Genomic DNA, 15,892 nt, shown 5'->3' with positions numbered 1-15,892 from the left:
AGGCATATAGATGAGGGTAGTGCAGTGGATGTGATCTATATGGATTTTAGTAAGGCATTTGACAAGGTTCCACACGGTAGGCTTATTCGGAAGGTTAGAAGGCATGGGATCCAGGGAAGTTTGGCCAGGTGGATTCAGAATTGGCTTGCCTGCAGATGGCAGAGTATGGTGGTGGAGGGAGTACATTCAGATTGGAGGATTGTGACTAGTGGTGTCCCACAAGGATCTGTTCTGGGACCTCTACTTTTTGTGATTTTTATTAACGACCTGGATGTGGGGGTAGAAGGGTGGGTTGGCAAGTTTGCAGATGACACAAAGGTTGGTGGTGTTGTAGATAGTGTAGAGGATTGTCAAAGATTGCAGAGAGACATTGATAGGATGCAGAAGTGGTCTGAGAAGTGGCAGATGGAGTTCAACCTGGAGAAGTGTGAGGTGGTTCACTTTGGAAGGACAAACTCCAAGGCAGAGTACAAAGTAAATGGCAGGATACTTGGTAGTGTGGAGGAGCAGAGGGATCTAGAGGTACATGTCCACAGATCCCTGAAAGTTGCCTCACAGGTGGATAGGGTAGTTAAGAAAGCTTATGGGGTGTTAGCTTTCATAAGTCGAGGGATAGAGTTTAAGAGTCGTGATGTAATGATGCAGCTCTATAAAACTCTGGTTAGGCCACACTTGGAGTACTGTGTCCAGTTCTGGTCACCTCACTATAGGAAGGATGTGGAAGCATTGGAAAGGGTACAGAGGAGATTTACCAGGATGCTGTCTGGTTTAGAAAGTATGCATTATGATCAGAGATTAAGGGAGCTAGAGGTTTACTCTTTGGAGAGAAGGAGGATGAGAGGAGACATGATAGAGGTGTACAAGATAATAAGAGGAATAGATAGAGTGGATAGCCAGCGCCTCTTCCCCAGGGCACCACTGCTCAATACAAGAGGACATGGCTTTAAGGTAAGGGGTGGGAAGTTCAAGGGGGATATTAGAGGAAGGTTTTTTTACTCAGAGAGTGGTTGGTGTGTGGAATGCACTGCCTGAGTCAGTGGTGGAGGCAGATACACTAGTGAAGTTTAAGGGACTACTAGACAGGTATATGGAGGAATTTAAGTTGGGGCCTTATATGGGAGGCAGGGTTTGAGGGTCGGCACAACATTGTGGGCTGAAGGGCCTGTACTGTGCTGTACTATTCTATGTTCTATGTTCTATAAGTTCTCATGGAAAGATACAAAATTCTTACAGGTTTGACAAGATACATGCAGGGTTGATTTTTCCCTGCATTTATCCTTCTTAGAAAGAGAACACACAGTACTGTGTAAAAGAGTGGCTATTCAGGCTAAAATAAGCATAAGCTTCTTTATCCGGATACAGGGATTCTAGTGGAAGCCTCTAACTAAAAGAGTTGTAAAGGTTCAGTTGCTGGGTATATTCAATGTAGAGATTAATGGAATATTCGTTATTAAGGGAATGAGAGGGTGTGGGCAAGTGTAGGAAAATGCCACTGATATAAAAGATTAACTATGATTTTAATAATCAGGGAAGACAATCACACTGGAGGATATCTATATTGTGTGTGTATATGTATACAAAATTACTATGAATTGATCTTTCCTCTAAGTTTTCACACTAATAACTTGAGGGATAGAGTAGCCTCTGTCTGTGCTGCAAAGCTCTATGTATCTATTATTTTGTGATTCTGTCACATGCAGTATATATGGTATTAATGAAGGTAGCTCCATTTTGAGAGAACCTCTAAGAGGTACATCAAGAGATTGAACAGGAGCATTGCTGGTAACACGGGAATACCAGCAACTCACAGAACACAGACCCACGTTCAACAACATATCGCAGTACAAGAACATCTACAGACTACTAGAAGTTTGAGGTATTGGGGTTTAAGAGACAAGTCACAGGGCATGTGAATGAATAAAAAAGAAATCATGCTGTAGAAAAAGCACAAAATTACTACTGAGATTGCCACATTGATATAATCAATTACATCCTATAACTTTCAATAGCCAGCTACTTGATCAAACTGCAAAGTTGGTTAATGTTTCCCATTGCAATTTGTTTGAAAGGAAGCTGAGAATGAACAACTGACCTTGCAAAATAATGTCTCAGTGATTTGATTAATAGATTCACAGACAGATGCAACAAATGTATTCTAACCCAAAATGATTTGGAGAAATTAAGTTTGAGGGAAGAGATTGCTTTAATTATGACCAATAATATGTATTCTCCATAGAACAGGCCAGCTGCAAAACTCAAGGCAGGAGATTGCAGCTGCTTCCCTGCTGATCAAAAGACCATGAGGCAGTTCTTTCCACCACAGGTAAATACGTAGATTGGGTATTATTAAGTATTTTTGGAATAGAGTATGTATGCTTAGCCCTCTGCTCTACTAACTGCACGCACACATTTGTGTGGCTAGGCATGGCTCAAACAACATGTATAAGTTTGCTGAAGACACAAACATCATTGGCAGAATTTTGGTTGAGCGATTTTGCAGCAACAATCTTGCAGCCAATGTCAGTAAAACCAAAGAATTAATTATGGACTTCAGGAAGAGGAAGTCGAGGAAACACACAACTGTCCTCACTGAGGGATCAGAAGTGGAAAGGATGAGTAGTTTCAAATTCCTGGACGTCTGAGGATCTATCCTGGACCCAATATATTGATGCAATTACAAAGAAGGCACAACAGTGGCTATATTTCATTGTGAGTTTGAGAAGAATTGGTATGTCACCAAAGACACTTGCAAATTGTTCTAGATATACCATAGAGAGCATTCTAACTGATTGCATCACTATCTAGTATGGAGGGTCCACTGCACAGGATAGTAAAAAGTTATAGAAATTTCAAAATTCAGCCAGCTCCATCATGGCCACTAGTCTCCGAGCATCTAGGACACCCTCAAAAGACAATGCCACAAAAAGGTGGCTTTCATCATTAAGGACCTCCATTACCCATGACATGTCGTCTTCTCATTGTTACATCCAGAAGGAGGTAAAGGAGACTGAAGTCACACACTCGATATTTCAGGAACAGCTTCTTCCCTCCATTTCTGAATGGATAATAGACCCATCAACACTACCTCAGTATTTTCTCAGCATTGGACTAGCAACCTGAAGGTCGTGAGTTCGAGCTCCAGTCAAGGCAACATGTGTTGTGTCCTTGAGCAAGGCACTTAATCACACATTGCTCTGTGATGACGCTGATGCCATGCTGTATGGGTCCTAATGCCCTTCCCTTGCACAACATTGGTGTTGTGGAGAGGGGAGACTTGCAGCGTGGGCAACTGCTGGTCTTCCATACAACCTTGCCCAGGCCTGAGCCCTGGAGAGTGAAGACTTTCCAGGCACAGATCCAGGGTCTCGCAAGATTAACGGATGCCTTTACTTTACTTTTATATATATATATAATTTTAATTAATTTAAGGTTTATATATGTATGTACTATATGTATATAGTATGTAACTATATTGTTCCTATTGTCATTTATAGTTTTCAAATTTTTCAACGATATTAAACTTAATTCTGATTCTGAATAATGATTCATCCATAACAGTACCATATTGCCTAGTGTAAAATTCTGTCAAGGTGCATTTATACTGATCTTGTAATGAAATGACTAATTAATAAAATGAATAGCTTTCTTTCCACAGAAACAAGCAACCTGCATATTTAAGGATTGTATCATTTTGCTTTTTTTTAATAAAGTGCTTCAGTTAATAATGACCAGTGAATTCAGAAATGTACTACTTTCTGACATCCACCAATGCAGTTCTCTCCAATGGGAATTTACATTTTTGATGAGGAAGACTTTTTTAAAAATTTTAACTCAAACTGTTTCCTTTAAATTGAGTAAGAAATAAAAAGTTACTGCAAGATGTTGAAACTCAGACAAATTAAATTGTTGATAAGCAAGTCATTCTAAAATTCATACAGTGTTTGTTCTATAAAATAGAAAGATGGAATTCCTTTCATAAGCAATTGAACTCCTATAGCAAGAGTTAACCATGTGTATGTTTTTTATGTTGTAAGCTACCAGAGCAGAGATTCCTCTTCAATCCAGATGAAGTTCCTGATAGTTGAACATACCAGTCAAACCTGTTTTGTAAGTGATAACACTTCTAAAAAAAACAACAAAGATGTAAGTAATTTTTTTGTCCACTTTAGAACCACCTATTCCGACTGCCTTATTCCAAAGACCTGCTATTTCTTCACCTGTACCCTACTGACAAATGTAGTAATTGATTTACTGTCTGCTGGTTTGCACTTCAAAGCTGATGATTATTTGTTTTGAGCCTAACATATCACTTTTTAAACAACCATTCATTTTTTTTTCTGTTGTCTCTGTTGAAATGGCAGTGAACTTGAAATTAATACTATCATAGTCAGCTTGAATGGATAAAGTTCTCCTGCTCATTATTTTAAATGGAGGTTTGCCAAAATGGCCATTGGCAAGATTCAGTGAGAGGCAGAAGAGGGGTTGGCTTAGCTTAAATTCTAAAATTTTCTTTGTTACTGCAAGTCCATAAAATTAATATTCTTATCTCCTAAGTAAGAAGTTAATGGGCTCAAGCACATTCTAGGAATTGAGCAGATGATTGTCATTGGCAATTCACAGCATTTGTGAATTCACAGGGCCAAAAGGCCTGCTTCTGTGCTGTAGTTTTTCTATGGTTTCTATGTGTGCAGGTCAGTGGGACTAGGCAGAAAATGGTTTGGCACAGCCAAGAAGGGCCAAAAGGCCTGTTTCTGTGCTGTAGTTTTTCTATGGTTTCTATGATTTCTATTGCTAAAGATGTCATTACTCATATTTTAAGCTTAAGTTCCATCTTCCAGTCAGCTGGAAGAGAAATATTCCACTGCATTAACAGAAGGAAAGCAAAAAATTGCCCTAATGTCCAGAAGCAAAATTCTGCAGATTGTAAGATTGAAAATCAGAAAATGCTAAAAATGCTCTGCAGGCCAAGGAGCATCTGTAGAGAGAGAAACATTTAACATATCAGAATATTCCCCATTAAAAATACCAATAAAATAGTTTTTAAAAGCATTTGAAATCGCATTAGAGTCATTTACATGTTGAGTGCAGTACTACAACAGAAACGGTGCAGTTCTGGGTGGGACATGGTCCAACACTGACCGACACTGTACTCACAAAAGTCATTGGCCCTTTGAGGCACATTGACATGGCAGTACCAATACTCTGCAGTTTGCCATGCTGAATACAAAAGATGACAAAATGCATTGAGGAGTCCACCTTGAAGCTCAGGAAACCACTCTGAGAGTCATGTGCCCTTCTTTGCAAGGGCTTAGCAACAATCTCATCATACAGATCCTTCTGCTTCTGCTTCAGCTGCGGCAGAAGGACAGACTAAAGTCATATGGTGTTCCTGCTTGTCCACTATTCCCAACCTGATCCAGTTTGATGTCTGGCCTCTGGTCTCTCAGGAAGCTCTGAAGGTACAGTGAGATAAAACCAAGGAGCAGTGTGATGTTCTCACTGATGCCTTTAATGAGCAGATTGCTGCTGTTTATGGATGAGTCAGCCATGAGCAACTTGTCCTACAGGAAGATGCTTCACAACATCAGTTAATGTTTTCTCAAAGAAGAAGAGATGTTGCATGTCAACAGAGTGCTGTCCTGCCAGAACAGAAATACAGATTCCAAGAACATTAACAATGAAAAATACTACCTTCTGTTACTTCATTTTATTTATGATGAGAGTTCTGCCCAGAATGCACAGAGAGCTGACTCTGAGGAGAAGCTTGAAAACACCATGGACCAGACACTTATGATTTGGGACTTAACAGCTAACTCAGCTCTAGGTTTGGAATTTGAAACAATTAATTGAAAGACCTGAATGTCTGCAGATACTGTAATTGTACGATTGACTATTCTGAAGTTGCCTTGTATGCAACCTAGGACATACATGTTCACACTCTAAAGTGCACCATTTCACTACCTGTGCCTACAAAAGTGGATATTATAAATTCAATGCACTAGGGGCCTTCAGCAACAAAAATTTGCCAAATGTTGACCTCAGAATCACACGCAACTTGATAATACGTATTTTAAAAATTCAATTTCTACTTCTGGTCTCGTGTCATCTCCCTCCACAAACAAAACCTTAACAAAATCTCTGCTACTCATATTCTATCTATGCCATCTCAATGTACCAACCAACATTATGTTTACTGAGCTACAGGGTTTCCCAAAGCAGCAACTCCCTAACTATAACATTCGGAAACTAGATTCACAAGTACTATATATTTCATCTTTACCTATGAAAAACATTATATTGCTTTCTTGTGTGCCCCCACTTTCTTTGTCTATGATTATCAGCTTCAACAATCTTGCCCCTAATTTGAGGAATTGCATCCCCCAACGTTTTTCTTCCTCTTCACCTTCTACGTCTTCTAAAAACACTTCTGAACTTTCCTCCTAGTCACTTGTCTTAATTTTCCTTTCTTTTGTTGCCAATTATTTTTATCGGATTATATTGCAGCATCATCTGGTTAGACCACAATTACAGTTTTGTGTGCAATTATGGTCGCTACACCAGAGGAAGGCTGTGGTTGCACTGGAGAGACTGCAGAGGAGGTTCACGAGGGTATTACCGGAATTGGAGGACTTTGATTATGAAGAGGGATTGGATAGAACGAGCTTGTTTTTTTCTGGGTTGAAAGGTGATCTGATAGTGTAAATTGAATTGAGAGAGGCATAGATAGGTTAGGCAGAATCTATTTTCCATGCTGTCTGAAGCAAGATTGCATAAGATTAAGGTGAGAGGAAGAAGTTTTAAAGAGAATTTGAGGGCTAAGTTTTTTTACACAGGCAGTGGTGATATCTGAAACGTGCTGTCAGAGGAATGGTGAAATCAGATACAATCACTAGGTTTTAAAGATATTTAGGCAGGCACTGGAAATGACAAGACATGGAAGAATGCGGGTAAATGAGATTGGTATAGGTAGCTAAAAAGTTTGGCATGGACATTTACTTTTATTATATTTATTGACACACAGCACAGAATAGGACCTTCCAGCCCTTTGAGCCGCACTGCCCAGCAAATCCCAATTTAATCCTGGAATAATCATGGGACACTTTTACAATGATCAATTAACCTACCAACCGGTGCATCTTTGGACTGTGGGAGGAAACCAGAGCACCCAGAGAAAACCCACACGGTTGCATGGAGAATGCACAAACTCCTTATAGGCAGAGGTGGGAATCGAACCTGGGTCACTGGTACTGTAAAGCCTTGTGTTAACCACTATGCTACCATGCTGCACCCCCCCCCCCACTGGGCTGAAAGACCCATTTCTGTGCTATGTGATCTGATGACTCAATAAGCTCTAGTAGTAAAGTGCAGGGAAAGTCTCGACAAAAACTTCTTAAAGTGCTAATTCCTTAACAGTATGATTTCTTCCTTCAAACCCTCACCTTGCTCCTAATGTCTGCAGCAGTTTTATCACAAATCCACCAAAAGAGCTGAAACATCACACTTCACAGCATCTGTCAGATTCCCTGATTTTTAGAGCCATAGAGCACAGAGACCCTTCAACCCAAAGAGGTCACCTGTGTCAGTCACACGTGCTCACACTAATTCCACATTAATCTACTTTTACATATATTCTCATCAACTCTCCTGAGATTCAGCTACTCACCTACACAATAGAAGCAACTTCCATTCATCAGTGAATCTACCAACACACATAACTTTAGGATGTAAAATGAAACCAGAGCAGCTGGAAGAAGCCTCTGTGGAGACAAGGAGAATGTGCAAACATTTTTGGGGTATCTTTATATTCTTCGAGCCATGGGGTCATAGAAAACTACAGGACATTGGCCAATCTATTCCATGCGGAACCATTGAAGCTGCCCACTCCCAGCGATCTGCATGGCAAGCATGACCCTCCATCCCCCTACTGCCCAAATCTCTCTTTAACATTGAAATCAAGCTCGCCTGCACCACACGCACTGGCTGCTCATTCCACACTCCCACCACCCTCTGAGTGAAAAAGTATAACCTTATTTTCCCCTTAAACTTTTCACCTTTCAACCTTATCCCATTACCTCTAGTTGTGTTCCCACCTACCCCTCAGTGGCAAAAGCCTGCTTGCATTTACCCTATCTATACCCCTCATAACTTTGCATACCCTTATCAAATCACTCTCAAACCTCTACCTTCCAAGGAATAAAGTCCTAACCTACTCAATCTTTCCTATAGTTCTTAATGTTTTTAAAAAGTTTATATCATTATAGTTACTAACTAGTGTACTTAATGAAGTGTATCTCATCAAGGACATCACTATTGTATGAAGTGCATAAGATACAATCTTCAGACAATTCCAGTACACTTATAATCTTAAGTACCCTTTAATGGGTCAGTGTTTTTGTTTGTTAAAACTGTCAATAAATAAATGACAAAAGCTATTAATATCCAGTAGAACTCAATTTAATCTCCTTTTCATGAGCTCTGTCTAGTCAAGTTGAAGAGCCCATCCCACACTAGTTCTTTCAGTCAGATAATTTCTGAACAGTTACTGCATTTCAAACAAACCTTGGTGGTTATAGTGACAAATTGTTAGAGGTTTCAAAGTACAGTATTTATGATGTGCCTGTTATATTTATGTTTAGTCTAATCTGCTTTCATTGTTTGACCATGTCCAGAAAAGAAGAGAACGTATGGCTTATAAATTGCAGAAAAAAAAAGATATCGTAACCAGAACTAAAATGCTCAAATTTCGCAATGACCGGAATTGCTCAACGCGCAGTGGAAGCAATTTACCGTTACTCCGCCCACCTGAGCCGATTCCGCCTTTCTCCACGGTCCGTTTGATTGACAGTTCGACCCGAACCGCTATTGGTCAGTGTGCTGTCAATCACAAGATTGGTACGCAGGTATAGTTCAGGTGAGTGACAGATGAGATCAGATCGGAACCAGGCGAGTAGCGCGCGGAGTGGGATTGCTGCGGGGAAATTTGGATTCCACTTGATTTTAGTTGCTCTTTATTCATACTTTTAATATACATTATATACATACATATAGAAAGAAAGTAAAGGTACAGAAGACCATTGAAAGAAAGTGATGTCGAGTAGCGGGCTGGCTATCAGCGTCCCCAACACTGAAGAAAGCACTGTTTTTGCTCAACTGAAACCTGTGGCCATGGCCGACGGCGTCTCAGAGGAGCAGCCGGTGTTTGAAGACATCAAACCGCCAGTTAGGATGCTGGAGACGCAAAACGAATTGTCGCAGGTAAGCTCAGAGCAATCTGTTCACTTCTTGTTAACTGCTGCTGAAAAATATGCCCAGGTGCAGAGGAGTACGGCTGACCACGCCACAAACTAAAACACATATATTATGATTACTATTTAAATTAAAGGTCAGTGTACTTCTCATCAATTGTCGGGACAGTATGTTTAGCACGGTCGGGGTGGTGGGGTGGTGGGGGGGGTGCGGGTGGGAGGTGGGAGGTGGATGAGATCACGAGGGGCTCGTTTTCTCTCCCAGTGCACTTTCACTGGGCCAGCTTCGGGAGGCTTTCAAACTTCTTAAAATCAGGCCAGGACAGAAAGGGGCCTTTTTGCCGTAGGCTGGTGCCAGAGCGTTTGAGACAGTGACAGCGTTCTGGCTCCAAGTGTGCTGCCAAGCAAAACCAACGTAGGTTGGTTACAAAAAAAAACATCAAATGGGTCGTGCAAAGTGGTTTACAATTCTTGGGTTTCGTTTTTCGTTCATAAAGTTCTTCAATTGTCTCTGTTCCGTGTTATTGTTGCAAACCTCGTGGTAACTTGTATTCGAGCTAATTCAATCGGAATTATTTTAAATTTTCTTGCTCTTACGTGGAGTGAGATTTGATACTTAGATTATGTTCTGTCAAAAGAGGAAGTAATAGAAAGTAGGTCAGCCAGATATTAATAAAACAAATTTTTGTATGTACTGCGTTATCCATATTAGGTTATTTTCACACCATTAGCGTTGTTTAAGACGATCAGTCGCGAATTGTTAATATATTTCCGTTCGAAACTTCGTATGGAGTCTTACTAAAATACTACGAAATAGTAGAACATGAATTGAAATTTGGTCAATAAAAGAAAAACGAAACAAAGAAAAGTTTTGAGGAATGTACACTTATAGAAAGTTGAAGTCTCTTGTCTCGGTGTCTAGACTTCTTATCTCTATGCTGCAGGCATTCAGGTGGGAAGCATTAATGACTTCAAAAGTTTGTGTCAACTCATAATTAGCATAAGATCTGGGAGGTTTCAGACTACGAAAGCCTTTTTAATTTTAATTTTAAAAAACGATCCTTATCCTCCACCCTTATGCTATTCAGAATAATAATAAATTTGAAAAAATTGTTCGCCAACTCTTTCAGATTTTGGACAGGTTGGGAAGGAAGTTACAACTATTGAGCAGGATGTTTTTCTTTTAATGTACTGCATAACTTGTTAACTAATGTGGGTATTGAGTTGGATCTAGTGGTTTGTTCTATAATTTACTGTCTGCTCGTTTTACATTCCCTGTATATAGCTCCTGAAATTTGTTCCGGTACTGACGAGAAATTCGCAAGCAATCAAAATCTTACGTATCCAGTTAACATTGCTTTTGCATGTTCTAATCAGCGTCACCTTGCTGCAATGTAACTTGCTTTTCCAAATTTTAGAATTGTAAATTTTCATGCACATAAATGAATATCTTATCCAACTTGGGGTTTAAAATATAATACTCCATTACTCAAATTCCTGTGGAGTCTGAGAACCTGTTATGGTGCATTATTTGAAGAACATTCATTGGCAGTGACCAGAAAGGGACAATTTTTTTTTTGATCTTCCAGTTTATCCTTTGTCCTTCATGGAAGAACACAAATTTAAATCGGTTTTAAACAAGAAGACTAACACCAAAAAAAATCTATCTTTAGTGATCTTTGTTTACGAAGAATACATTTTAGATTTCTATTACCTCCTATAATTTCCTAAGGATTACAATATGTGCTTATTTTTCTTCATTGTATCAGGGGATAAAAATAATTTACAGGAAGATTTGTGCATTTGTTCAGAATGCATTTCTGTTAATGTTTGGTTAAAAGTGAAATGTGAATGCAAGTATTTTAAATTGTGTGCCTTTACTTGACAAGTGTTTCATTTTGAAATAATTTCCCTGACACAATCTTATTTTGAAAAGGAAGTTTCTTTCAATTGCATTATTAAGAATATCTAATAATTTATGGTATATATTTGTGTATACCACTTTTTTCATTTTTATATTTTTATACCTGTGTGTACGTGCACCTGTTAAGTGTGTCATATATACACATTCATTTTATACATAAACACCTCTGTAAAGTAATGATGATAGAGAAGTCACCTTGAAGATATTCAAACAAATTAAGCAGTATTTTAGGTAAAAGATTGAACAATAAATGGGAGTGAAACTTTTAAAGATTTGTTATTTAGCACTTTTCTGGTCAGGTGCCTAATGTTAATCAGTTGTAATTATAAAAGTACGAAAAGTAATAATGTGGGAATAAGATTCAGTTAATTTAATAATTTCTTAAAAATGAGGTTTTAAACCTATGAAATACAAAATGTATTAAATTCAAGTAATATTGCACCCAGATAAGCATTGACACCAGCTAAAAGTTTTGCTTACTTGTTTTGAAATTTTGAGGTATAAAAACACATTTTAGGGATCAATATCAATTTATTTCTTTGCTGAACATCGCCTTTTATTTGTTTTTACATTACATAAATGCATTACAAATAATACTTGGACTGAATATTCTATTGAAATAGAGGTGTAAAATTAATCGTAAAATAGAACATACCATAAGTATTTATCTTATTGATTTTAATGGGGGTAATTTGGGAGTTTTGTACTATCAGCATATGATGCAGCAGTTACCTTACATGCAAACTGATTAGAATGTCCTTAGACAATGAGGTTAGGACATTTTTCTTAATTTTGTTTCGTAGCATCCTTTTTGAGTATATTTATCAATGTAAATATTATCATTCCATGCCAAATGTAATGTTCTTCTCAAAACTTCTTTCATTAATCCTTGATTGAATGTTTACATTTGTAGACACTGGAAACTTAGAATAAAAAGCACTATTTTCCAGTGCTTGCATTTCTATTAGTAGGAAGTACACTCCTGCTGCCAAATAATTTCTGTATTAAGATAGCAAAACACAGGACTATTTTCATTCTTTTTTGCCTTTATTGTTTCTTAGGTTTTAAAATATAAATAATATGACTCAAAATATATTTCTAACTAACATAAGTGTGAATATTTTGACCATTAATTTTATACTTTATATTTTATTATTAGAACTTTTATTCTAATTGAAGTTTAATTTCTTAAAAGAACTGCAAAATAAAAAAATTCCACACTTTCTGCAATATTTTATGCTTTCATGTCCTGAATGCTTTTAAATGATGAAAGCAAAAATAGACTGTCATTAGTTTTAGTCATAATGTGATTCCTTTTATTTAATGAACTAAATAATTGTTTGTAGGCTTTGAAAATGAGTAATAATGCTTCCCCACTCCCCATCATTATTCCTGGGTCCATAGATAGGTAACAATATTTTAGTTGTCTCACTGCTAGACTGCTATTGAGCACCTTTTCTGTTCTCTTTAATAACTAGCAAATAGTTTTAAAAAAATAACGTACTTGATGAATCTTTTAAGCTAGTTACTAATAACTGGTAAGGTGATGCAAATTGAAAATAAAAAATTTTGTGTCAATTTCTTTTAACTTATATTAATTTCCAACAAATTTTCACAATGCATAAAATAGTGTTTTCAAAAAGATCAGTGTTTTCACATTTGTTATTTAATGATCAGTTGTATTGATTGGTCTTTCCATAACCACCCTGATATTCCTTAATTTAATGTTTTCTGTTTGATTATTAATTATTTTCTCTTCACAGCAACAAATTTTTGCCAAAAGTTTGAGCATTCAAATCATTTAAAATAATTGAAAATAGATTGATAACTCTGTAAAGGAGAATAATTAGCATGATGCATCATTCTTCAAAGTAAAACATGCTTCATTAGCTAGGTTTGATTTTTAAAAAAAGAGATGTTTTGCTCTACATGCTTAAGCTATTTCTGTTCTGAGCTAATTCCATTGCTTTCATGGGATTATAAATAGACTTTGTTGGTAACAAGTGGTGTTTCTGTTCAAAAGAAAAGTTAATTTACATTGAATTTATCATTTGATGTCATGTGCTGTCCGAGTTCACATGTAACTGCTTTGCCGCTTTACTCATTTTTATGATAGACCATAAATTTATGAGGCTGAAGCACAACTTAACTTATTTTGAATGTGCTAAATTCTAGCCATTTCTAACAGAATTCCTCTGTAATTGAGCCAAGCACAGTTTTTTTAATGGCACTGAATGGCAGTGAACTTGGTTAGAACTGATTATATTGTTAGGACTTGTTAATAATAGTATTTCTCTGTCAGGGTTTAGTGAGAATCCTTCTGGATTATTCCACAGACAGATCCATTCCATATGTTAAAATAGTAAATATTATTTTTAACTTTACTGGATTTCCTTTGTAAAATGGCTATTTTTCCTGTAATGATCATTTAATTGGTGTCAAATATTTCCCTACTAAATTATTTTTACTATTTAGTTTAACTTATCTTTTCCTAATGCTAGATTGTGTAAAATGGGTAATGTACATTGCTGCATTGTTGAATAATATAAACAATGAGTATGAATATTTTATTCAAGGACTACCATAGCTGGGCTGAGATGAGCTGATCCTAAAGCTTCATCCACTAACTATACACCAATCTCTAATTGGCAATAAATTGTGATAAGGAAAAGCAAGTTTATTCCACATGAATGTTTAGTTATTAAGGTGAATTGCAGACCTTTTTTCCAGTTATGATTGGATAACTAACAAAATTGAGATTTTATGTTGCAGTATTGAAAACACCACTGAATATCTTCAGTTTTGATATTTACGTTTAGAATGATTAAAATATTCATACACAGCTCAAAATTTGAATTCTATGTTATTTAATATCACCTTGGATATTTGTCAGTGGGATAGAAAATTTATGGCTAATGAACCAACCAACCACAAGTTTAGATTTTGGGGCAGAAATGATTGCAAAATAAGAGGTCATAAACTTTACTCTATGAAAACAGCATAACTTTGGGATTTAAATGAAAAAGTGGTCCATGCTGAAATCCAGGAATTGCAGTCAATGTTCTAACTGTTCTCATAGGCTGTGCTATTTGCACTCCTTTTCAATGCAAAATGAGGCTGAAAATCATGAACTAACATGATTTTGTTTTTATGTACTGGACGCACTGTAAAATCCACTGCAAACCTTACACTTGCATGAGATTTGAGCTTTTAATTGAAAATTAAGCTATTATTGCTGCTCAGCAAACTATTTTTCTCATTGTATGTTTATTGTAACTTCCCTAAATGAAAGTTTCAAACTGATAGGATTTGTTAAAATAAAAAAACCTAAAATCATTTCTACTTCCAACGTATTTCAGGATCTCCTGCATTGTTTGATATATGAAACATTTATTTTAAAATTATCCCTGTGGTTTCCTATCAGATTGAAATCTTTAACATGATTGTCTGGTCTGCTACCTTGATGGTATCAAAATAATTCAGGGAAGGGATGTCCTTGAACTGAAGTTTAAGAGCCGTATAAGGGAAGTTAGTGCCAGAGATTGATAGGCCTTTATAGGGATTATTTAGCAAGATAGACCGGAAATATCGTCACTTTATCTTGGTCCTAAATTCTGGAGCAGTATTTTTCACTTGACATTTCAGAAGCAACCCAGTTACATTGTTTTTATTGTAAGTACTTAATTTGTAAGTAATATAAGGCAGCGTTTCTGGAAATAATTAGTGGTTCAATTGATTTTGATTTGAATTTGGGTTGAATTAGAAAGGTGACAGCAGTCACTTCTATTTTTGGCTGTATGTGTCTTACTACCATTGTAAGTGCATTTTAAACTTGATTATTTTCCTTTCAAATCCTAATCTATTTTTCCAAGTGGACATGAAAATCTAAAAGTCAGGAAGGCTTTAAAATTTTTTTCTGAGACTATCTTTCTTGTTGAATTTATAGTCTAATGTTTATTAAAATGTACTGAAAACATTTGAAATAAAGTGGCAAACCATTGGCACACAAAGATTGGCAGTAAGTGCTCAAGTCTGACAGAACATTTGTGAACTGTAAACAACCTGCACTAGAACAAAACAGCCCAACAAACTTATGGCACTGGAAACCCATTACACCACTTTGTCTGTATTTAATTTTCTCCTTTTGAAGCAATTTAGTGAGGAACTTTAAGATATAAAACTTAGTGATTTATTGTTGACTGTTGCAGGAAGCTATTTTCAATTTGGCTTCTACGTTCCAATGATTACAGGTGTAACTGATGGAAGGGGAGTGTATCTCAATACTTACTAACTGAAAAGGTCACCTGTACTTAATGGCCTTTTTTTTTATTAAATCGTAATTACATTTAGTTTGAATTACATGATGATGCTTCACCTGAAACTCAAGGTTTCTTAATTTCTATGTTAATTATGTGAAGTCTATTATCATTATACAATAATCTTTTAACAAATGAAAGCTGGAATATACATTTGACATTAATCTCTGACACTGTCTGAAAATTTATCTTTGATTAAATTCCTTGTTGCTTTGCAATTTCTTGAATTCTAACAGTCATTACTAAAATAATACTGAAAATTCACAGAAGAGAGGAAATGTCATTAAGCAGCCGGGCTTGGAAAGAAATTATAGCAAAATTTTCAGGTTGAAACCACTGCCCGTTGTGCCCCTGACGTTTAGGACAGCAATGAAGGTCCCCTAACTCTTTCTGTCCATACCGTTGCA

General features: G+C 36.8%; 1 protein-coding gene across 1 annotated transcript in view; it reads left to right on the top strand.

Annotated features, from left to right (window-relative positions):
• Positions 1 to 8,948: 8,948 nt before the first annotated feature.
• klf5l (Kruppel like factor 5 like) overlaps positions 8,949 to 15,892 on the top strand; it is a 68,115-nt gene continuing 61,171 nt past the window's right edge. Inside the window, exon 1 of the mRNA XM_072270638.1 lies at positions 8,949 to 9,255. Coding sequence (XP_072126739.1) covers positions 9,088 to 9,255 — 168 coding nt within the window. The 5' untranslated portion in view covers positions 8,949 to 9,087. The remainder of the gene's footprint in view (positions 9,256 to 15,892) is intronic.

Source organism: Mobula birostris, chromosome 10, assembly GCF_030028105.1.
Source record: "Mobula birostris isolate sMobBir1 chromosome 10, sMobBir1.hap1, whole genome shotgun sequence".
Lineage (NCBI taxonomy): Eukaryota > Metazoa > Chordata > Chondrichthyes > Myliobatiformes > Myliobatidae > Mobula > Mobula birostris.
This window is presented reverse-complemented; position numbering and strand designations above follow the sequence as displayed.